Source organism: Mustela erminea, chromosome 1 (assembly GCF_009829155.1).
Source record: "Mustela erminea isolate mMusErm1 chromosome 1, mMusErm1.Pri, whole genome shotgun sequence".
In the NCBI taxonomy this organism is placed as follows: Eukaryota; Metazoa; Chordata; class Mammalia; order Carnivora; family Mustelidae; genus Mustela; species Mustela erminea.
In genome coordinates, this window is record NC_045614.1 from 124,061,707 (window position 1) to 124,085,646 (window position 23,940).

At 34.6% G+C, this 23,940-nt stretch overlaps 1 protein-coding gene across 2 annotated transcripts in view; it reads left to right on the forward strand.

Moving 5' to 3' along the window:
- The window catches only part of SPATA16 (spermatogenesis associated 16), a 243,516-nt gene that overhangs the window by 154,380 nt on the left and 65,196 nt on the right, over window positions 1-23,940 (forward strand). For both annotated transcript variants that reach the window (XM_032341045.1, XM_032341055.1), the window contains 2 exons: window positions 1,376-1,460; window positions 22,844-22,991. In XM_032341045.1, the coding sequence (XP_032196936.1) occupies window positions 1,376-1,460; window positions 22,844-22,991 (233 nt within the window). The remainder of the gene's footprint in view (window positions 1-1,375; window positions 1,461-22,843; window positions 22,992-23,940) is intronic.

The following is a 23,940-nucleotide window of genomic DNA, read 5'->3' on the forward strand; positions in this document are numbered from 1 at the left end:
GGAAAATTTTTCCAAGTGTTTCTATCAAATGCAAATTTTGAAATTCACTTTTGCCCCCTCTTGTCTGTGATTTTTATAACTTTTTTTCCTAAATCTTACATGTTCATACAACATCAGACTTCCTAGCTCACTTTATCTTATCAGTAAACTAGGGCTTTGAAAAATATAAAAGCATTCTTAAAAGATTAGTTATTCTTAAATTATTGTCATTTATTTTGAAATGTCAGTGGACAGCTCCTTTCCAATACCACATGTGTAAAAAAATTAATTGGGCAGAATAACCCTCCAAATGGTGGCATTTTTTTCCATTGTTATTTTTTAAAGTCCTAATGTTTGTCTATCCTGAGCAAGAAACTAAACATTTTAATTCTTCCAACAGAGTACCATAGTAAGTTTATAGCTGCTGTGCCTTAGACAACCTATATTTAGGGAAGGAAAATTCCTAATTCAATTTACAATGATGTCAAGAAACAACACATATCTGCAGGCAAAGATAAGAAAAACATTCAGGGGTACACCGTGATAGCTCCACTTAAATAAATAAACTTTTGGTACTAGTGATTAGGTACACAGGATTATTATATGTTTAATTGGTTAACGTGACAATTTGGAATTACTTCTAGTCACATTTAATTGGATTTGGAATCTCTGGAGAAAAGAAATAGAGAGGCCTAGCAAAACAGTCATAAAAGTAAACTGTTTTTCCAAAGGGTGCTAAGCAATGAATTAATATCAATTGCACAATAGTTTTTAATATCCTCTCAGCTTAATAAGACTAATTCAGTGGTTGTACATACTAGATACGAAAACCAATTCAATTAAACACAGAAAGTGGGGGAGGGGAGTGTTTGTTGAATTGCAAATTTTTTATTTTTACTTTTAAGAAGGCCAATTTAATCAGAGCTGAATAATCTTTAATTCAGGCAAAGTGTGAGATATGCTTAAATAGCTATACAATAGTTAGCTATGTATGCTGTGCTAGGTTTGAAGGCATTTTAGAGTCCATAAAATATGTGTTGCTCTATAAATGCTCTGAAGCTTAATAAGGGGCAACCGAAACAATGCATTCCTTCATAGTCTTCAAGTATTCTTATACTGTACAAGCAGAAAAAACATCTGGAAGACAAATAGCTGGTTGCTTTTCTTGGAGTCTTAGTTTAGATTAAAAGAAAAACAATGGAAAATAAAAACAAACCTACTTTTCTACAGTCTAAAATGTGCTTGGGCTTTGCTTAATATTAATCTAGTCAAATTTATATATTACACAACCTTCTTCCTCAGTATTTATATATACTACCTGTTACGGTTTTCCTTCTGCCCTATAAATTTGTGTTTTGTCTTGTTTTGTTTTGTTTTTAATTTTCCTTGTTCTTAGGAGTGCCATGATTGCTGACTACATGTTCTGGCTCTGTGGAGGAAGTGAACAGTGTATAAGCAAGCTCATCAAACTGTATTGGCAGGTAAAAAATGATGTCCCAACTATGGAGGAAGAGCCCTTCTCATTTTTAGAACCAAAATGAAGGATTGGTGCTTAAAAGATTGCTGGAAAAAAGTAGCTCTGGCCCTATCAGTTAGAAGGACACTACTCAGTAGTAATGTATTTATAATGAAGTAGATTTTCTGTGACATATTTTGAGGGCAAAATTCAAGGTTGTTAACCCTTGCCCCATACTTCAATTTTACAGCCCAATATAAATTTTAGACATCCCAGGAACTATTTTCCCAAGCATGCTGCTATAATGACATGATCCTTTAAAATATGAACATTGTATTTTCACAGATTCTTCTTGACCTATGATCTGTAAAAGCATACACTAGAAGTAATACCAATTACATAGGAAAGGAAAAATGCAAAGATCGGTTGTATTTGTTGGGGCATATTTAGAGTTTAGAACACCTAACTAATAACAAACTACAGATCTTTTTTCTTATTTATTATTCAAAATGGCAGCAAGAAGTCATATCAAAGGTCAATTAGATCTTAAGAATAGAGTCATACTTTATTAGAATTATAAAGAGAATTTAGAATATGCTAGTTCAATCTCCTTCACAATACTCAAATCTATTAATTTCCTGTCTGCTCTCAGCAAATTGTCAATAACTTTCTGCTGAAATAGATCCAAAATAAAGAGCACATTTAACTCCAAGAAATGACAACCAATTTGCTAATTATTAAACTGCCTTCTTCATGTAAAGTAGATTTCTACTTTATCCAGTGGTTCCCAGTAGGGCAACATGGACCAAAAGGAAACCCATTTCCAAATGAAATTTTTTTCAAATATTTGAAAGTCAACGACAAAAGCCAAAACCCTCCTCTGTATCTTCTTTCCAGACTGTGTAGAGCCTTTTATTCCTCATACTTCAAGATGATTTGATTTAATTTAATTTAATATGAACCTTCCAAACCAACTAGAATAAGATCTTATAAAACACAAATATGAAAGTGAGAAATAATCACCCAATAGTCTTTTGATGCTTCCTGATTTTCCCCATATTTTCACTACTATGTCTTGGCCCCCAGTTTTCTGTCTCTATATCATGTGTTATCTTTATTAGACAGTAAAGGGTTAGGTTTATCATATGAAATGCCCAATAATTTATATGGTTCCAGCTAAATATTTGGAGCTCAGTTTACCAACTATAAAAAATAAAGGTTTATATTAGTCCTACTATATTTGAGACCTGTGATTACTTAAGAAAAAAAATGGCCTTCTAGTGAACAAAGTTTTAATCTCAAAAAAATTTAGTAATCTGCTGATAAGTTTAAAACTTTCCTAAGGGAATCTGGAACATGCAAAAACAGTAGAAGTTACTTATAGTCATGTAATTAAATAGTTATAAAGAATTGCTAGATGTAAAAATATAAGCAAATAATATAAGCTATAGATACAATAAAGGAAGAAGACTTTTTATTAAAGGATTTCAGAAGCTCCTGGAAAGAAGTGGGAAAGGAGTTGAATCTCAAGGATTAGATACAACATTCAGCAAGCTTGGCATATAATAGGTCTCAAATGAATGTTTTGATTTAATTTATTCATTCACTAAACAAATAACATTGAGTACTTACTGTGTTTTCTACATTGAACTAAGAAAAAATAGATCTATTGTTGGTGCAACTGGTTAAGATGTACTGTAAATAATTTTTTCCTGTTTCCTTTAGCTTTCAAAGAACACTAATATCCCCATTTTTTTACCTCAAAGTAGAAAAATAATCTCCACTTACCAATACATGCATGTTTGCTATGCAAAAAGGAGGAAAACAAATACTATTATTTAATTACTCTGTATTAATAAAAATAAGAAAAACATATTTCTCTTTGTATTTTCTTTTTCTCTTTATTTTTTAATTATTTCTTTAATCCCTATCACCTATTTAACCAACACCCCCACCCACCTCCCTTCTGGTAACCATCAGTTTATTCTCTATAGCTGAGTATGGTTTGCCTCTCTCTTTCTCTCTTTTTTTCTCCTTTGCTAGTTTGTTTTGTTTCTTGGATTCCACATATAAGTAAAATCATATGGTGTTTATCTTTCTTTGAATGGACTTATTTCACTTTTTATTATATTCTGTAGTTCCATCCATGTCATTGCAAATGACAAAGTTTCATTCTTTTTATGGCTGAATAATGTTCTATTGTGTACATGTACCACCTCTTCTTTATCCATTAATCAGTCAGTGGACACTTGGGCTGCTTGCATAATTTTGCTATTGTAGATAATGTTGCTATAAACATCAGGGTCCATGTATCCTTTAAGTCAGTATTTTTGTATTCTTTGGGTAGTAAATATCTAGTAGTGTGATTATTGGATCATAGCCTTATTTTATTTTTAATTTTTTGAGGAACCTCCATACTGTTTTCTACAGTGGCTACACCAGTTTGCATTCCCACCAACAGTGCAAAAGGTTTCCCCTTTATCCACATTCTTGCCCACACCTCTTGCTTCTTTTCTTGGGTTGTTGATTTTAGCTATTCCGACAGGTGTGAGGTGATAGCTCACTGTAGTTTTGATTTGCATTTTCCTGACAATAAGTGATGTTGAGCATCTTTTAATATGTCTGTTGGCCATCTGTACGTCTTCTTTGGAAAAATGTCAATTCGGGTCTTCTGCCCATTTTTAATTGGATTATTCATTTTTGGGGTGTTGAGTTTTTCTTTTCCTCTTATAATTTGAAGCAACCAGGCATATTGGAAAAGAGCCCTTGTTTAGAAGTCAGATCTGATTCAGTCCAAGTTCTAAGACCAAATAGTTATTTAACCTAGGGCAAATTAGTTTCTAGAGGAACTTCAACTAGGAAATAAGAGATGACTAGCACAAAGTGTTTGAGAAGGTCTATTCTTGAAGATCATTTTAGCACTGAAATCTAATATTTTAAGCCTATCTAAAAATGTCACACATATTAAGATAAAAAGAAGTAACATAATTAGAAATTTCATCCTGCAGATAAATTCCATAAACTAAACCCCTCAACACTAGCACACCACGCCCTTCTCACCAGTTACATACTTTCTTAAGTGAGACTGCCTCTCTCTGATCTTAATTTAAATGTGTATATCTTCCTCCTTAGACTTTATTCTGTCCTAAATCAAAAGGGGCTTTTGGAGATTGCCAAACAGTGATGCTCCACCACCCAATCTACCATGGCAACTGAATTTAAGAATGTTGAATTTATGAATGCCCCCAAACATCACAGACTAGAAACTGTATCTGCATATACATTTATAGACATCCATTAAGGTTTAGACAGGAGGCTACTTTCACTACCTTTGTAAGTGATGAAGTTTCTGTATATCTTCTTTCAATCACATAAAATACCTATCACTCTGGTTAGTTAGTCTTCTTAGACGTCTGAAATAAGAAATGGAAAATTGGGGTATGTAAAAATTTGAGAACCATTCTACACCTACTCTCACAAATTGTTGGTTCACAAATTCTTGGATACAAAAGAACAGATCTTTACTTTGGTGAGCTCAAGAACGCTTTTCAATTGTATTAGGAACAGTTTTCATATCATCAGTCCAGCAAGAAAAAAAGGCCTAAAGCTCTGCACTACATGACAGCTCACACTGGAATATATCACTCTGAATAAAAGTGTTTGCACATGTTATGCTATAATAGCATCACCTCTTCAGAGCTAGAGAGGGTTGGAAATAAGTTGTCACAACTGTACTTGCATGCATGCTTCTGAAACCTGATACCCAGTCTCCTATTATCAGCCACTTTCCTATTCTCAAATACCTTGAAACCCCATCACAATTCTGAGCTAATTAACAAAATGGAAAATTCCTGGTCATACTGAAAATTAGCTATTTTGAAGCGGTGACCACTATGTATTTATACATTGCTCCTAAAGTAGTAATATTATTTCAAAAAGATTTTAACAGTAAACTGTAGTCCACCTCCTAAGCCCCCGACCCCTTTAGATCCAGGGCTAGACTTACTAGCATCAAGAAACAAACATGACGGGGCACCTGGGTGGCTCAGTGGGTTAAAGCCTCTGCCTTCGGCTCAGGTCATGATCCCAGGGTCCTGGATGGAGCCTCGCATCGGGCTCTCTGCTCAGCAGGGAGCCGGCTTCCTCCTCTCTCTCTGCCTGCCTCTCTGCCTACTTGTGATCTCTGTCTGTCAAATAAACAAATAAAATCTTAAAAAAAAAAAAAAAAGAAACAAACAAACATGACTTCCATTCCACTTTCCCTTTCATGGTTTCCCACCTTCGCTTTCGGCCATGCTGTCAGTGACATGGATTGTCTGGTATGTGGCTTTCTCTCCTACAGTGTGAGGAACAGAGCCAACTCCAGTCTGCACTGCAAAATGGAGTGAGAAAGGGGGATAAGAGCTAATTTTGCTGCAGAAGTCCCACAAAACAAGTACAGAGGAGCCCAACTAAACAGGGGCAAGCTGCCTGATCAGCTCATTCTTCACCTTAATTATTCTTTTTTAAATCTCTTTCCTTCTTTTTTGAGTCACAAACCCCTCTGAGACTCTGATTCCATTTATAAGCATCCACCTAGAAACAATACTCATAAACATATACACAAAAAAATGTGCCTGCTGTGTATCTCATTACATTGGAACTCCTACATGTAGAATATGGAGAATTACAGTTTTATCACTCTTTGGAAAAGTTTATGCAATATTCCTGGAATAAGAAGTTGAAATATATTTGACATCACATCAATATTGATGTTTCATTTTAATAACAATAAGAGATACAACCTTGATTCACAAAGTATCTAATAGTAAATGGAATCAGAGCACCTGTAGCTCACAAGATCTCATATGGATAGGCAGGCATCAACAATAACCAAAATTCATATTACATCATTTCCTTTGTCCTCAGGTCAATGAGATTATCTTTGTTAAGTCTATACCATCAAAGTTATCTATGTTAGCAATTTGTTTCAGTTTTAAAGCCATCTGAACAAAAAGTGACCCTCATAAGACATAAAGCCATTTGTCAAGTGTCTGTTGATTTTTGTCCCTAAAAACTCGCAAGACTTTGTCAGTCTCTCCTCCAGTATTAGAAAATTTAAATTGTTATTTATAACAATAACAATTGTTATTGTTATTTGTAACAATATAACAGTCACCTCATTTAGAGTAGCAGCTTGACCAAAAAAAAAGAAAGAACGAAAGAAAAAAAGCTCATAGTTTTTCAGCAGCATCTTTAATAGTAAATTCAGCATTTTAATCAAAAGACTTGCTTCACTTATGTGACTAAGATATCAGCCATTATAAAGCTAGTCCTGGAATGAACTTCTCACTATCAATCTGTTCTAAGAAGGAGTTTTCTTTTCTCTTAAAAATTTTTCAAGAATTAATCAAACTAAATCACTTCTAAATTTCTTCTCTGAACTGCCAACAAACTTCTCTATTAAGAAAGAGCCTCATGGTGTGTTCTTATATCTTGACAAAGATCTACTGAAAAGGCACTGATTTGAGCTCTTGGCTCTAAAGAAGTTGAAGACTTTCACAGCAATTGAAAGACCTCTTTTGGGGGTTGTTGGAGGGGCTGTTGACACCAACATGAGCCCCTGTAGAAAGCCTGACATGTGGAGCATCTTTCCTTAGTGAAGCAGCAAAGGCTGAGGCAGTGCCAACTTCACAGATCCTCCATCTGTGCAGAGAATACCAAGACTTCCCATCCAATTCAACTTGTACTTGGCATTGAATGTTCACCATCTTAAAGATATCAATGGCCTAAATGGTTTCCAAAGAGGGCTCACCAGCAAGAAATTTTTCTTTGGTGAAATTAGTCACTCTCAAAGGACAAAATCAGGAACTGGCTGCACTGAGATGCAAAAGATTTTCCCCAGCCATATGCTTGAGGAAGATAATGCACAGTCTGTGGGCTCTAAAGCCCTTCCATGGTGTTTAGGGGTTCAACAGAACAACAGGTTAAGTCCCTTGGGTACTCCTCCTCTTTTCAACAGCCACTTTTCTTCTTGGTATTGGGCCTAACAGAAGACATTTATTGCTTCCAAAGCTCAAAGCCAAAAATAATACCCAGACTGTTCGTGTCATATAGTTCCTCCTTAAACTACACTATAGTCATTCAAGCTTGAAACATTTCCAATCCAGTATGTGCAGACTACTCTTAAATTAGTGGGTACTTTTCTTTTTTATTTTCAAATTATATTTGTCATTCATACCCATTCAGGAAATATTTATTGATCACTTCCTAGTGACTCTGTGGCACTATGTTATGTGTTAGAATTACAGCAGTGAACAAAATAGACCTTGTCCTGTCTTCAAGAAACTTATTCTAGCACAAAATATTTATTAACAAGAAAAACAGCCATTACTTAACTTAGACATCATTTCTTCTTAATTTTTTCTTCCACAGTAATATCAAAGTGCATTGCATATAGCGATTCAATACACATTTATTAAATTCAGTTAACCAAACATACCATTTTACATGAAACTCAAACCAATAATGTCAAGAATATTTTGGAATAGTTTTTTATTTGTTATTTAAAAATTCTGTGCTTATATAAATTCATTAAGTATTTCGGTGTGGTGTGTATGTGTGTGTTTAAGTTCACAAATGTGTAAAACTTTGTGCTTTAGTTGAGTTTGGGATTTATCAGAGTATGTGGAGAAGGTTGCCAATTTCCAATAGTCCCTTTTGTCTCATTGGTTTCTGTGCTCATGGATGTCTCCATACACATCATAGCATCTTATTTATTAGCTTCTTCTTTCAAACATAGCAATCAAGACAGCAGTAAGCTAATGGGTTTCTCTGCCCTAACCGGAGAATGATACAGGATAACTTAACACTGACTGTTATTTAGTCCCTTATACCAATAATGGAGACTAACTTTTTCACTCCAGTTCTTTGTTTTTCTTCCCAATATTGCAAAATTATACCAATTTTAATCATTTACATGATACAGATTTATGATATCTCAACCTCAAGAGTAAAAATAAAATCTTCAACATGAAATTTCAGGCAAAGTAAGGTCAAAGAACCAGAACTTTTTTTATTATCCTTAACAAAACACCTACATATTCTGGAGAAGAAAAATGTGTTCTCTCTAAAGATTTGCTTCCATGTGAAAAATGTTTCCACAGAGAGGAACCAAATAAAAATGTCATATGAGCATTTCTCTTAATGGCCTTTGTTTATAGTCTATTTATTTATTTGGCCCCATCAGGCATGCAGTTTATAAAATATTTGGACAAAAGTATCTGAAAGTAACCCAAACTTTACTGTAACTAGTTTAGGTATAATTTAAGAAGCACCAAACTCACTCACCTAAAAATAGTTTTCCTATCAACTATCACGTGTCGCACTTAAATTCCCACCATTTGGCACTGAATATCTTGTCAACCCCACATCATATGCCAAAGAAATTTTATCTGTAAGTGCTTAACTCATTAATGGGTGACTCAACAAAATTGGGAAAATTATTTTGAGACTTCTTAGTACGTTTGGAAACATGAAAGCAGAATCCTGAAGGAACAGGATCAAAGGAAGGGTAAGCCCTGATAAGGAAAGGTGACAGAATGTTCTGAGTGTAGGAAATGTAGGCTGGGCAGAAGAACTCTAGGAAGGCAATAGATATATGTGTTTAACTCAGAAAGGAAAGAAAGCAAAAGAAAACAGACACCATAGAGCAGTAGAAAGAAGTCAGGTCTATGATTCACAAGCTGTAACATCTAGTTATAATGCTAGAATTCGGTTTTCGAAAAGTCACTTCATTTTTAACTAGCTAGCCACTGCTACAATACTGCTATGTAATAAATCACTCCTAAACTCAGTGGCTTATCATAATAGTAAGCAGGTTGGCTATCAGTCATGATTTGGCCAATCTAGGCTGGTCTTGGATGGACTTGGCAAGGCTTAGCTCCAAGCTGCAGAGAAGCCCAAGAATGATCCATATGTCTCTCATTCTCCTTTGACCAATGGCTACCTGACATCTGTTCTTCTTATGGCAAAGTGCAGAATTCTAAGAGAGAAATCAAAATTATATAAGCACATTTCAAGCCTCTGTTAGACCATGCTTGTTAACTTCACATCCCATTAGCCAAAGAAAACCATATATGGTCAAGGCTCAGTGCAAAGGGTAAAATTCTTCTGTTCACTGCAATGCCATGACAAAGGTATGGATATGATACTGTTATAGAGAGGGGAAAAATTGAAACCAGCAACACAATGTGCTAGTTTACCACACCTGTTCTGAACTTTAGTTTCTGCTGCTGTATGATGACAAAGTCGGCTTAGGTCAGTGGTTCTCAAACACTGGTCTAGTTACCAACTATATCAAAATCATTTGGGAAAATTTTTTAAATATTATATTCCCAGAGTTGGGTGAGGTTCTAAAAGCTGTCTTTATCCCTACCCCCCAACTAGGTGATTCTTAAAGACCCTGATCCTGGTCTTTAAGGCCATTTATAATTTTTTAAGTTCATGACCAGCTTAGTCTACCATAGAGTTTATTTAGCACTTCGCTAAATACAAAGTTAAAGTGTGAGAGTACCTGCACAGGAAGAAACCCTAAGGCCCAGATTCTCCCTCAGTCCCTCTATATAGAAGTCTCTAGTAAATGAGGCAGCCTGTACTTCCTCTTTTTAAAGGCTAACTGCTCTCCTCTTCTCACCGTGATGTAACTCGGATTTTCCAGCCCACCTCCTATGCCTGAAGCAAATTCTTTGGCTGTCTCAGGATTTCTTCCTACATTCAGTTTTACATCTAGACAATAATGGGCATTGTAGTTGTTTTTAGTCACTTGCCTACAAAGAGATTTGTCCACTAAGCTAGGCAATATTAAGATTCTCATTTTATGAATCCTCATATTTTTCAGTTAGAAGACAGGCTCAAGAGGAAGTGTCCAAATTGAGATGAGAGGTAAAAGAGAGCTTCCTTTCCTGGGTCTTGGAAAAGATAAATGTAGAAATGAATTTCTCATCTAATTATTCATTCCTGTTTATATATTCTTTAATGATATGTTTCCATGGTTACCAGCGTTGTTAAATGCTGCCTGTGTTTCACTTTGCTTTGATGCTATTTGAGGTAGTATGCCGGTAGGAGAGTTTTACTTTTAAATGAAAGATATAATTGAGGCATGTATTTGATCTAAGGTTGAGTGTTCCTGTGAAGAAGATAGTGACCGTGACATTTTCTGTTTGTATAGTTTAGTGTAGTTGTTCCACTGATGTTCTGTGAGTGTCCCAGGCATTAATTAGGGAGGAAGGAAGGAAAGGAAGGGGGGGTAGGGAGATAGAGAGGGAGGGGTTGAAGAAAGAATCTGAGCCATACACATACTGAATTCATGTGTACATTTCAGTACTGTTACATATATTTAGTGACATTGATTTGATCAGACTGTCAAGTAGGTGAGATTGCTTTTTACGTGCCCCATCCCTCTCTTCTCCCCATGCTGTCCCTGTTCTTCACGCTACCTATACAAGCCAAGAGCCACAGCCTTCTTTCAAAAATGTGTCATATATTCAATTACCTCACCTCAGCATCAGTCTGCGTCAGGGTCCCACCTTGTCAGAGGCTGTCTGCTTTTGAAGTCCTAATTGCCACTGAGAAATACATGGCTTTATCCCCTGCTAAAACAATGCCAGGCATCCAGAACATATAAGAATTTGGGGGAAGGGCCATGCAGGGGGACAGCATATGTCACATTATATCAGTCCCCTATCTGCTAGTTGATAATTCAAGCTCATTAGAAAATAACAGCATTACATCAAACAAGAAAAGTAATCCTCAGCCACTCCTAAGAAATATTTACTTAGTATTCATCTTCAGAAATATGTGTGTATATATATATATACAGAAATATGTATATATATATACAATTTTTAATGGTGTCTATTGTAGAAATATCAATAGATTATGTAGGAAACACACCATTTTAATAGTCAGCTTTTCCTTTTCTCTTTTTCCCTCTTCAGAAGGTTTTTGGATTTCTGACAGTTCTTAGTGGAGAAAGAAGTAACCTCTAAATTTCTTTTCATTTTCTCTCATTTGAGAATGATATGGGTTTCATGAGTTAAGGCAGTTCGGGCCTTCTTTTACTTGAACAAATTTAGGGATAGCAATTTGGTTCCCAAGAGTCCTGTGCTATTTTGCTGGGTTGTCATGAGGTTATTTTGTTTACTTAGAGACTTTGCCTTCCAGTTTAAATTTGAGAACATGTTGATTCTTTCTTTCTTCGATTTGCATCTAAGAATCAAAAATTGTTATGATCCAAACCAAATTTAGAGATTTTTATAGTTATCTTTTATATTTCCTGTAGATTTTTATGGGTTATTGATTTACAAGCTTGCAGAGAAATTGAGGTCACTTTTTTTAGCATTTGGAGATGCAGAATAACTATTCCATGAAATCACAAAATTTTTTAAGCTGTGTGCACCCAAGTATAAGATAATCTGTAAAGCTCAAAGCTTTTAATGTTTTTATGTATATTCAACCATCTTTTTGACGGCATTGCACACCAATTAAAAATGAGTTCTTCTCTTTTCTTGAATTCACATGATTCTATTTTTCTCACTAATTTTTGAAGACATATTGTACCTGTACTATAATTTCTAGCTGAATCATTTGCTTTTTCATTTATTTTTCATATTTTCTAATCTCCCCTCTTCTAGATAATGAGGCCCCAGCATTTTAAATGTCTATCTTCAACAAGTGGCATGATTTACTTTTTTTTTTTTTTTAGAATCCTAAAGTAATGTTAAACTGACCTATTTCTATCCAAGACAGCAAAAGTGCTATTTTATATAATGCAGTCTAAACCAGGAGTCAACAGCTTATGAGGGACAACAACAACCCCCAGAAAACCTTGGGAGGGCTATTTCAAGCCCAAACCTAAAGAGATGGAAAACACCATAATTAGGATGGCAAGTCTTCATTTCCTTTCTCCTTCATCTTTGGGGTTGGTCTGCTTTAGCATTCATGTACAAGACACAAATTAGAGCTAAAACTAGAGACTGGATACATACATAACTTGGAAGTATAGTGTCAGGTCTCTTAAAGATAGCACTTCATTTCATTTCATCTAATATCTCTTGAAGTTATAGTTTGCTGTTGTCATACTATGTGTATGTGTGTGTGTATAAGAAATATTTGTATATATATTTGACAGGTCCATCACACTTTTCACAGATGCAATTATGCCACGTCTGAGACCTCTTGATGATGAAAAGTTGCATATAGAAAGATACCTGCCCCATAGTAGCATCTTCCTGCAATCTCTTACCTCCTAAAAAAATAAAAGTCCTCGAGGAGGGAGTGACAGCCTGAAAGAGATTAATTGCAGACAAATGAGAGAAATAAAGAAAAAGAAGAAGAGCTGTCTGGTTGCTGAGGCAAAGCTGAAATTTGATAGAAAAAAGAAATTATGGGGCTGTAGGAGTATACCAAAGACAAACTTTGAGTAATAGACTATAGGACTATAAAGACATTTTTTGACATAGCACACAGTCCCTTTTACTGGATCCCCAGGTAAACCATCATCCCTCCTTGGTTCTGCATACCATCGGGGCCATGAAGCTTCCAAAATGAATAGTTCCCTCATTGGAAGGCTCTATTAGAACATTTTTCCTACTGCTAAGGATTTCACTTCTGCCCTCCAAAGCTTTTTGGAAACTATAAACCTAATTTGTGAGACTGCACACCATAAATGGATCAGAGCTAGAGGCTCTGACTGAGACAGAAGTGACTTGAATCCCAGCTCTGTCACAAAGTAACAATGCGAACTACTGCATATTGTATCATATAAAGACTGAGTTTTCATCATCTTTAAAACGACATAATGCCTGTTTTCCAGTGTTGCCCTAACAAATAATGAGAATAATATATCTACAATACTTAGCCAATACCCAGAAACCCTCACTTAATTGATAAATGAGTGTTACAGATATATCAGTGAATTAAATAACATCTACAACAGTAGGTTGCTCTCTGATGACAAAAAGTTAGTCCCTGTAACTTACTTCTTGTCTCTAAATCAAACATATTTGGATTCTTTCAACTTCCCCAAAATATAGTTTTTCAAGGGCATCTTAGACTTTTCCACTCAAAGGCATCTTGTGTAGTAGCCTAAGAGATAAAATAAATGCTTGGTGGAAAAAACAGTACACATCTAAGAACCAGGTTGCTAGATTCTTGTCCCAACTCTGCCATTAATCAGCTTTGAGCACCAGCAAGCCCAATCTAAAACTACCAGTCGAGAAATACAATCAGAAAACAATATACAGTTAGGGCAAGGAATATCTACCTTCATATAATTAAACTAAGTATAGAGAAGAAATGCACAATGACAAAAAAGGGTCCCAAACTGTGTTGACATTTACCACTGAACACAGAGGCTAAAGCCCATTTGTAATACCCATTTTTTACTTATGAAATAATTACAGGTAATGTAGCTATTTATTCCTGTGATACCTTTTGGTGATTCATTGTAAGTCATCAAGAATAAAAGCTCTGTGGCATCCTAAAGAGTCTGGAGGCTGCTGAAACCCACACTTGTAACTCTGAGTTTCTATCAGCTGCTATTTCTCTAATGTGCAAGCAGAAAATTATTCAAGGTCTTTAGAACAAGAATGTACTTTAAATTCTATTTATAAATTATATGTGCTTTGCCATTAAATAAGCTAGACCAACCCAAGCACATTATTATTTAAGTTGCCTTATCAAGAAGACTTTCATTTAATTTTTGTAAATGTTTTTCTTTGAGACAGGCATGCTTATTGATAGCATTCCTTAAGTCAAATGAGGGGCTGGTGGGCAAAACAGTCTTATTGTGGCCAGTGGGAGTGAAGGAGGAATATTCTGTTTTGTGTTAGAGTTGTGATTATGAAGAAGATCTTGGCCCACTTCTGGTTTGCTGTGGTCTATTTGTATCTCTGTTAGAGTTAGAGTCAAGTTCTTACTGTCTTTGAAAACAGGAATAAGATAGTCATGGAAAAAGAGAAAAGAAAGTAAAATTTGATCTTATACTTCTAGGAATTTGCAATCTAACTAGGAGGATGAAAAGTCACTGAGTAGAAGAGAAAGCAATGGTTTAGGAGAGACTTGCACTCTTGCCTGCTTCCTTCTCTCATTTTGTGTGATCTGAGTTAAGTCATCAGAACTTAGCAAGTCTAAGTTTCCTTGGTTATGAAGTTGAGTGATTTAAAATTATATCTTAGATTCCTTTAATCTCTTTAGTTCTATGCTAAAGGGATATAGAAATAAAATTTTGTTACCAAATACGATTAAAAATTAATACAGATTAAATTTTAGGCATTAAATACTGAAGTAATTCAACTACTGAAAGCATCATATATAATCAAAACCTTAACTCTAATCCTAACCAGATTGGATAGTAGATAGCAGTGTATACACACACCCACCCCCCAACACACACAATAGATATATGGATATATATGCATATATATGTGTGTATATGGTAAAATTCTATAGCATTCACATATAATGCAAAACTAAAGTAAAATTAAATGCCTTAGAACTTGGCAATTTTTAAACAGGATGGATTGCAAAATAGAGAATTCATAACAGCTATATAAAAATTTGCTTACCTTGGTACAAGTAACCTGTTCATACAACCTTTGGTCATTTCCACATACTGCAAATAAAAATTTAAATATATTGATTTAAACTGCACAAAGACATAACTTTCACATCACTGGACTGATAGATGTAATGGCAAAGCTGCCAAATATTCTCTTATATTAGAAAATACAGAACTCATAGTGAAGGTTGTTTAATAAAAGAACACCCATAAATCCAAGGTAATATTTCAACATTAAAATGTTGATCATCAAGGCAGTGGCAAACAATCAATTATTACATATTTTATTCTGACATACCATTATATTAATAAAGTTATTATGAAAATGTCAATCTTGTCTATTGCATAAGTGATACAGTGAATAGGTTTATGGGGAAATCTCAAGGTAAGACATTTTGCTCTTTAGGTAAATTTGCTCTTTAAGCTAATTCTAAATTTCAAGAAAATTGGAATGTTTCAAATTGAACCCATATATATTCAAAGGATTGAATTTGAAAATTATTGGTCACAAATATATTCTTTTTCCATTTTCTAAAAAATTCTAGTCATCATTCAAAATTACTTCATTATTAACGTAATAGCAAAGAACCATATTAGCCACTAAAGACTAAAGATTCCCATCTCAATTATTTATAGCTTGCAAGTAGAGCCCTGCTTCCCGTGTGTTTAATGCTAACTCTGAAAATAATATAATCATAATATTCATTCACTAGTAATACCTACTTAGATGGGCTTTATGAGGATTAAAGGAAATAGGATATAAAAAAGCATCTCTCACACTATAAATGAAGTAATGTTATCTCTTAAAATACCATATTTTTTGTCTACATTTTAAATAATACATAAAGCTTAGTAGAAAAAAACAGATTATGAAAGACATTCAAATTGTCTTTTATTATTGTTTGTGAATTAGGATAGAATAACTGCTACAACATTTCCGTAATTTAAAACGATAAAGTCGGGCGCCTGGGTGGCTCAGTTGGTTGAACGACTGCCTTCAGCTCAGGTCAGGATCCCGGACTTCCAGGATTGAGTCCCGCATCGGGCTCCCAGCTCCATAGGGTGTCTGCTTCTCCCTCTGACCTTCTCCTCTCTCATGCTCTCTCTCACTCATTCTCCCTCAAATAAATAAATAAAATCTTAAAAAAATAAATTAATTAAATTAAATTAAAAAAATAAAACAATAAAGTCATTTTTTCATGCATGCTGTAGTTCAGTATGAGTGTTCCTGATTGGTTCTCCTAAAATCAGCAATAGTGAGAACCCATAGTTCCTCTACCATGTAGTTTCATCTTCCTCCACGTCCTGAGAGTCCTCTCTCTTTAGGAAGCTGATAAGGAAAATGGAGGATCATATGAGGCAGAGTTTTATAGGCCAGGCCTAGAAAGAGTATCATTCCCCCTTAGGTTCCACTGATCCACACAGAGCCACATGGCTACACTTAACTGCAAAGAGGTCTGGAAAATGCCAACTCTGTGCCCAGGCACATATACATATAGATGTGCTAAAATGCTATAGCACTCACATATATTGCAAAACTAAACTAAATTAAATAATTTAGAATTTAAATTGATGTTTATTATGACTGTTTTTAAACAGGAGATTAAAACCCAGGAGGTAAAACAGTAATTTTTGAAGAGAAAGTGAAATATCATATTTGAAACCCTAATTCTAAATTCTATAAAATTAAAAAGCTGTTTGTCCTGAGAAAAGTTACTTAAGCCCCTTCAAGTCACTTAATTCATCTTCAATTCAGTGAACTGGGCTGGAAAATTCCCAAGGTTCCTTCCAGATATAATCTTATAAGTAAAGCAGTTTATTGCAATTATGGTCAACCCTGATGTTGGAGGCATTAAAGGAAAAATTTGATAATAATATATAATAATTTGATCACATTTTCTAATTAGAACTAATAAGATTTCTGTTACTAAACAACTATCACTGGACACATAGTTAAAAGGTTGCAGTTTGTCTGAATCCTCCAGCAAAAAAAATTGGGGAAAAATTTTCATAATCCCTTCATCCTGAAATGTTTGTTGTTTATAGTTTCTGCCAGATTTATCCTGGGTACCCTGAGTGCTTTTAAAAATTTACCAGGGAGTAGCAACCTTCTTGGATTTAGAAGAGGGAGCAAATTTTGTTTCTTTTTTACTAGTCATCTTTTCCCTCTAATTTGATGATTTTTCCTTTACTCTTGATGTAGTATCTCTCTTTCCCTCTCTCCCCCATCATGTCCCTTGTTACAAAATTATCTTGGGCAAATTGATTTCTGAGGTAATAAATGGCTCTTTTTGTTTAGCTAAAGAACAAGGAGAAATTATTATAAGTTACTGTTTGTAGAGGAAATGAGCTGCTCACATTCATTCTTGGGTTATGCAACTATAAGCTTTAAAACTTGATAAATTTAAGGCCAACAATAGAGAGTTATTAGAAGCCCCAAATGTAAACACCTAATTTCAAAGCTTTCTTTATATGTAGCAACAGAGAAAGCATAATTAACAACAATGTAAACTTACCAATAGAACATGTGGACTGTTTTCCCTATTCTATGTACACATGTAACATGTATTGACACAGAGAAACTCACACGTTGGGAAAGAATAACTCAGTTGCAGAAAATTTTTGTCAAATTAAAAAGTATCATTTGAAATCTACCTTTACTTTTAGTATAGCTTACTTTTTTTAAGTTTTTATTTACATCCCAGTAAGTTCACATAGAATGCAGTATTAGTTCAAGTGTACTATAAAGTGATCTAACAATTCCATCATTACCCAGTGCTCATCACAAGTGCAGTCTTTAATCCCCATCACCGTTTAACCCATCCATCCCATCTACCTCCCTTCTGGAAACCATCAGTTTGTTCTCTATAGTTAAGAGTCTGTTTCTTGCTTTTCCTTTCTCTTTCTTGTTCTTTTTTTTTTTTTTCCTTTGCTAGTTTGTTTTGTTTCTTAAATTCCACATAAGAGTGAATTGTTTTTCTCTTATTTCCACTTAGCATAATACTCTCTAGCTCCATCCATGTTAATGCAAATGGCAAGATGTCATTCTTCTTTATGGTGGAATAACATTCCATTGTATACCACCTCTTCTTGATCCATTCAGCAGTCAGTGGACACTTGGGCTGCTTCCATAATTTGGCTATTACTGATAATGCTGCTATAAATATCAGAGTGCATGTGTCCTTTTGAATCAGTATTTTTTATTCTTTGCATAATTACCTAGTAGGGTGATTGCTGGATTGTAGGAGAGTTCTATTTTTAATTTTTTGAGGAATCTCCATACTATTTTCCATAATGGTTGCACCAGTTTGCATTCCCACCAGCAGCACAAGAAGGTTCCACTTGCTCCACGTCCTCAGCAATGCTTATTGTTTCTTGTGTTGTTGATTTCAGATGCCGATTTCATTCTGATGGTTGTGAGGTATATCTCATTGTAGTTTTGTTTTGCACTTCCCTGATGATGAGTGATGTTGAGCATCTTTTCATGTGTCTGTTGGTCATCTATATGTCTTCTTTGTAGAAATGCCTATTCATGTCTTTTTCCCATTTTTAATTGGATTATTTGGTTCTTGCATTGATTCTTTATATATTTTGGATACCAACCCTTTACCAGATATGTCATTTGCAAATATCTTCTCCCATTCCATAGGTTGCCTTTAAGTTTTGTTGATTGTTTCCTTCACTGTACAGAAGCTTTTTATCTTGATGAAGTCCCAATCACTGATTTTTGCTTTTGTTTCCCTTGCCTCAGGAGACCTATCTAGAAGCTGTTCTATAGCCCATGTCAGAAAGATTAATACCCATACCCTCTAGAAGGAGCTTTATGTTTTCAGTTCTCACATTTAGGTCTTTAATCCATGTTGAGTTTATTTTTGTGTATGGGGTAAGAAAATGATCCAGTTTTGTTTTGTTGCCATCCAGTTTTCTCAACACCATTTGTTGAAGAAATTATCTTTTTCCCATTTGGATATTCTTTCCTCCTTTGTCAAAGATTAATCGACCATATAACTATAGTTTCATATCTGGGTTTTCTGTCTTATTCCACTGATCTATGTGTCTATTTTTATGCAAGTACCATACAGTTTTAGTTACTACCACTTTGCAATATAACTTGAAATCTGGACTGTGACACCTCCAGTTCTGTTTTTCTTTTCCAAGATTGCTTTGGCTATTTGAGTTCTTTTATGGTTCCACAGAAATTTTCTCTGGTCTATGTCTGTGAAGAATGCCATTGATATTTTGATAGGAATTGTATTAAATATGTAGATTGCTTTGGGAATTACAGACATTTTAACAATATTTATTCCTCTAATCCATAAGCATGGAATATCTTTCCATTTCTTTGTGCCATCTTTAATTTCTCTCATCAGTGTCTTATTGTTTTTAGAGTACAGGTCTTTGACCTCTTTGGTTAGGTTTATTCCCTGGTATCTTATTATTTTTGGTGTAATTGTAAATGGTCTTGATTTCTTAGTTTCTCTTTCTGTTGCTTCATTATTAGTGTGTAGAAATGCAACAGATTTCTTAGTACAGCTTTTTACAAACTGCAATTCCTCTGTTTATGTTCAAATCAAGGAAAATCTTTCAGTGATGATAAAAAATAGATTACAATCTGTATTTTAATAGCTATGATTATTACAAAATATTCTAGTGTTTAAAATTCCCTAAGTATAATTTTTCAATTTGCAGATATTAAACTCTTCATGAAAAACAAGTCAACCCTATATTACTAAATTATTACCATCACAAAACAAAAACCCAATATTTTGGTGTCTACCCAAACAGTCAAAAATTCTCTTTATTTTAGTAAAGCTAATTTTTTTCTAGTTATTTCATTGAGTCATTCAATAATGCAGCAGAAATTTTACTTATATATTTATAAATGCTATATATATAGACATACCTATACATATAATATATACTCTGTTCCTTTACAAGAACAAAGAGAGAAGGTTCAGCGCCTCAAGATTGTCTATCTGTAGAAGAACAAGAAACATTAGTACATTAAAACACAACAAGGATCTGTCAGGATCTGGTGAAAGAGTAATCTGTATTCTCATTCTACTCTACGTTACAGTATTTTTCCTTGGGGTTATAATGATGGTCTTTGAGAAAATATCTCTATGGAGAATTCAGTTCTTATTCTTACATACACACTTATGCCCACTCACTCACTTCCTTACCCATCTTCAACATGGAGGGCAGAAGCCACAAAAAAGATCTGATTAGGGAGAAAGGGAAACCATGCTCCAGCACATACTCTCCTACTGAGTGCAGAGCCCTGTGAAACCCTAAATACAAAGCACTGAGCATCAAGCTAAGCGCACAGTGCCTTAAATGAACAGATCAAGCTGCCACAAACTTTTGCCACTTGCAAAAAAGCTGGTACAGGCTCTTGGGCAGGAGTCTTAGTGTCACTGCTGTGCGATGGCTTAGCAAAGTTACCCTGCCAGCAGTCACTTAAGCTGCCAGCAATTGGAAAAGAAATGGTATGGAGAGAGTGTTTTCTTCTATTCCGGCCTAACTGGGAAACTATTAATATCTCTCTGGAAATAAACCAAAGGATTAAATAATTTCATTAATGTTTTTTGATCCAGAATTTAAGTCAAAACACCCTCCATTAAGATATTTAGAGAGACTGTCAGAAAAGCTATTTGAGAGTTCAGAAGTATTATAAACTGAATTGTGTCTGCCCAAAATTCATATGCTGAAGTCCTAGGGTGCTATAGATTGTCATTGTATTGCTAATAGGGTATTTAAAGTGGTAATTAAGTTCAAATAAGGTCTTTAGGTGGGTCTTAATCCAGTACTACTGATGAGGAGGAGATTACAATACAAAAATACACCGGGGGGAAAAACAACAACAACAATGTAAAGACACAAGGAGAAGCTACAGAGCCATCTACAAGCCCAGGAGAGAGGCCTAAGAAGAAATCAGCCTTACAGATAAACACCTGATCTCAGACTTCTAGCCTCTGGAACTATGAGAAAATAAATTTCCATCCTTTAAGGCACCCAGTCTGTGATACTTCATTATAGCAATTCTGCAAGCTAATATAGGAACAGTTTGCAAAAGGTAGAAAAGTCAGATTGTGACCTTCAGAGTGTGAGGTCTGAAAGAGCTTCCCTCTTCAGCATATCCTCCACATTCGTCTAGGTATGACTACTTACATTTTTGGTCTGGACAGGCCACCCCCTGTTTGGTTCCAGGAGTGAACATACTAAAGCTCCAAATTGGAAAAATTATTCTCCTACTTAGTATAAAGGATCTTTATTTTTGCTGGAGGACCAGAACCTGGTGCCTAAACACCATGTTTAAGTTCTCAATCCACATCTCTGAATTCCAGACCTTGTTAGCCTTCCAAAACTGGCAACCAGGCCTCTGCATCCAGGTCCTGTGGCACGTTCGTAATCCATTGCTATCTCCACTGAGTGCTGGTTCTGGGTTTGGAATCAAGAGTTCTATTCTTTGTTCCCCTGCCAGTTCCTCAAACCTGGAAAGGGCAATGTTGTAGGCAATTTAAGTTCTTTCATTCAGCCATTCAGAAATTTGCCTCACAACAACTTTAAAATGTAAATTAGAAAGTTTATATAATTTTCTAATGAAAGTATCAGAGAAAGAAGGACATTTTGTATCCAGAAAATGCTTACAAAGCTGCTCTTTTACATTATATAGATGATCAGAAGAGGCCATTTGACATCACTGAGAAATGGATTAGGCAGTGAACAAGTTAAATTAGGTTACTCTGTTTAAAATCGTCTCCTTATTGCTCTTAATATCAATCAGAAACTTGTTTACAAAATTCTAATGCTGGTAATAATATAAATTGCTGTTTGTTAAATGGTTTTTCTTTTGTTGGACAGTTCAAATCTATTATTTTTCCTTAGGGTTATTGGCACTCTTAGTAGTCACTGAAAAAAATATTCCTATGAATAAATATGCATTTTTATAATATGCCTTCATGCTATTTTCAGAAAAATGAGATAACTATGGAAATTTCTGCTTTTTTTTTCAATGTTCAAGCCTCATTAGAAGGAAAAGTAGGAAAGGAGTAAATTCCTTTTAAAACTCCACAGAACTTTCTTTTTGGTCTGTTTCAAACAGTAATGGATCTAGTTAAAACAGGAAGCTCAGGATGATGGCAGGCTTTATCAAGAAAGGTACATGAGCAAAGAAAATTTAAAGAAATTCTTAAATAGCCAAATCCATCTCAAGTGGCTCTTGTGATCTGGAGGGAAGGGAAGCTTTAGTGGGAGGAAGTTGAGAAGGTTTTTCTTATTCCAAAGGCTTACCCCTGTATTGGAAGAAGGAGGGAAAAAAAAACAAAAACAAAAACAAAAAAAAAACACTTTGTCTAGTTTGTTGTGTTATTTATAGAAAATACTTAGTTCTAGATATTTCAATTGGTTTTTTTAAAGTACAAAAGGCTCATCAATGTCTGTTCAAGAGTAAGATAATTATTTTTAAAAAGTAGGATAATTATGTTAGACTTAAGAATTTGATTTTTAAAATCAAGTGAAAGATGACACCTTGGAAACTAGAATTTTTATTTTTATCTTAAAGCATGCTCTGTGTAGAGGCGCCTGTTTACAAACTTTCCTCATTTAATTGGTTTTCTTAATATGAAATAGTATTTCCAGAACTAATTAAAATTTTATTCTAATGAATATTCAGGACGAAAATATGTTATCTTTGCAGTACAGTATATAGATTTTTAAATCATCCACAAAGGTAATTATATTTCTTTACATTCGTAAAGAGTCATATATTGTTATTGATGCCAAATGGGTTTTTTGCCTCCTCTCAGGCCATGATTGAAGAAGCCATCACCAGAGCAGAATCTTTCTCAGTTATGTATACACCATTTGCAACAAAAATCAGAGCTGATAAAATAGAGAAAGTAAGAGAGGTTTTCACAAAAACTCATCCTGCATATGTGGAATATATCTATACAGGTAATATTCAAGAATCAGCTGATATTTTATTTCTATTAAAACAAATACAGGGCCATTTCTGATTTGTTTATTATTCTGGTTTTAGGAGTACATTGTTGGGTTGTTGTTTTTTTTTTTCATTTTAGTGTATTTTTTCATCATTGTAAGTGTACTTTTTAATCCCCATCACCTATTTCCCCCATATTCCACTTCCCACCTTCCCTCTGGTAACCATCACTTTGTTCTCCATAATTAAGACTCTGTTTCATTGCTTGCTTCTCTTTTTTTTCCTTTGTTCATTTGTTTCTTAAATTATACACAGGAATGAAATCATATGGAATTTATCTTTCTTTGATTGACTTATTTTGCTTAACATTAAACTCTCTAGCTCTACCCAGGTTGTTGCAAATGGCAAGATTTCATTCTTTTTTATAGCTGAAATATATATTATATATATATATATGATCACTTCTTTATCCATTCATCAGTCAGTGGACACTTGGGCTGCTTCCATAGTTTGGCTATTGTAAATAATGCTGCAATAAACATTGGGATGCATGTATCCCTTGACTTCGTGCTTTTGTATTCTTTGAGTAAATACCCAGTAGTGTTATTCCTGGATTATAAGGTGATTCTATTTTTAATTTCTGAGGCGCCTACATACTATTTTCCACAATGGTTGCACCAGTTTGCATTCCCACAAACAGTGCAAGAGGGTTCTACTTTCCAACATTTATTGTTTCTTGTATTCTTGATTTCAGCCATTCTGACAGGAGTGAGGTGATATCTTATTGTGGTTTTGATTTGCATTTCCCTGATGATGAGTGATGTTGAGTATCTTTTCATGTGTCTGTTGGTCATCTATATGTCTTCTTTGTAGAAATGCCTATTCATGTCTTTTTCCCATTTTTAATTGGATTATTTGGTTTTTGTGTATTGAGTTGTATTGATTCTTTATATATTTTGGATA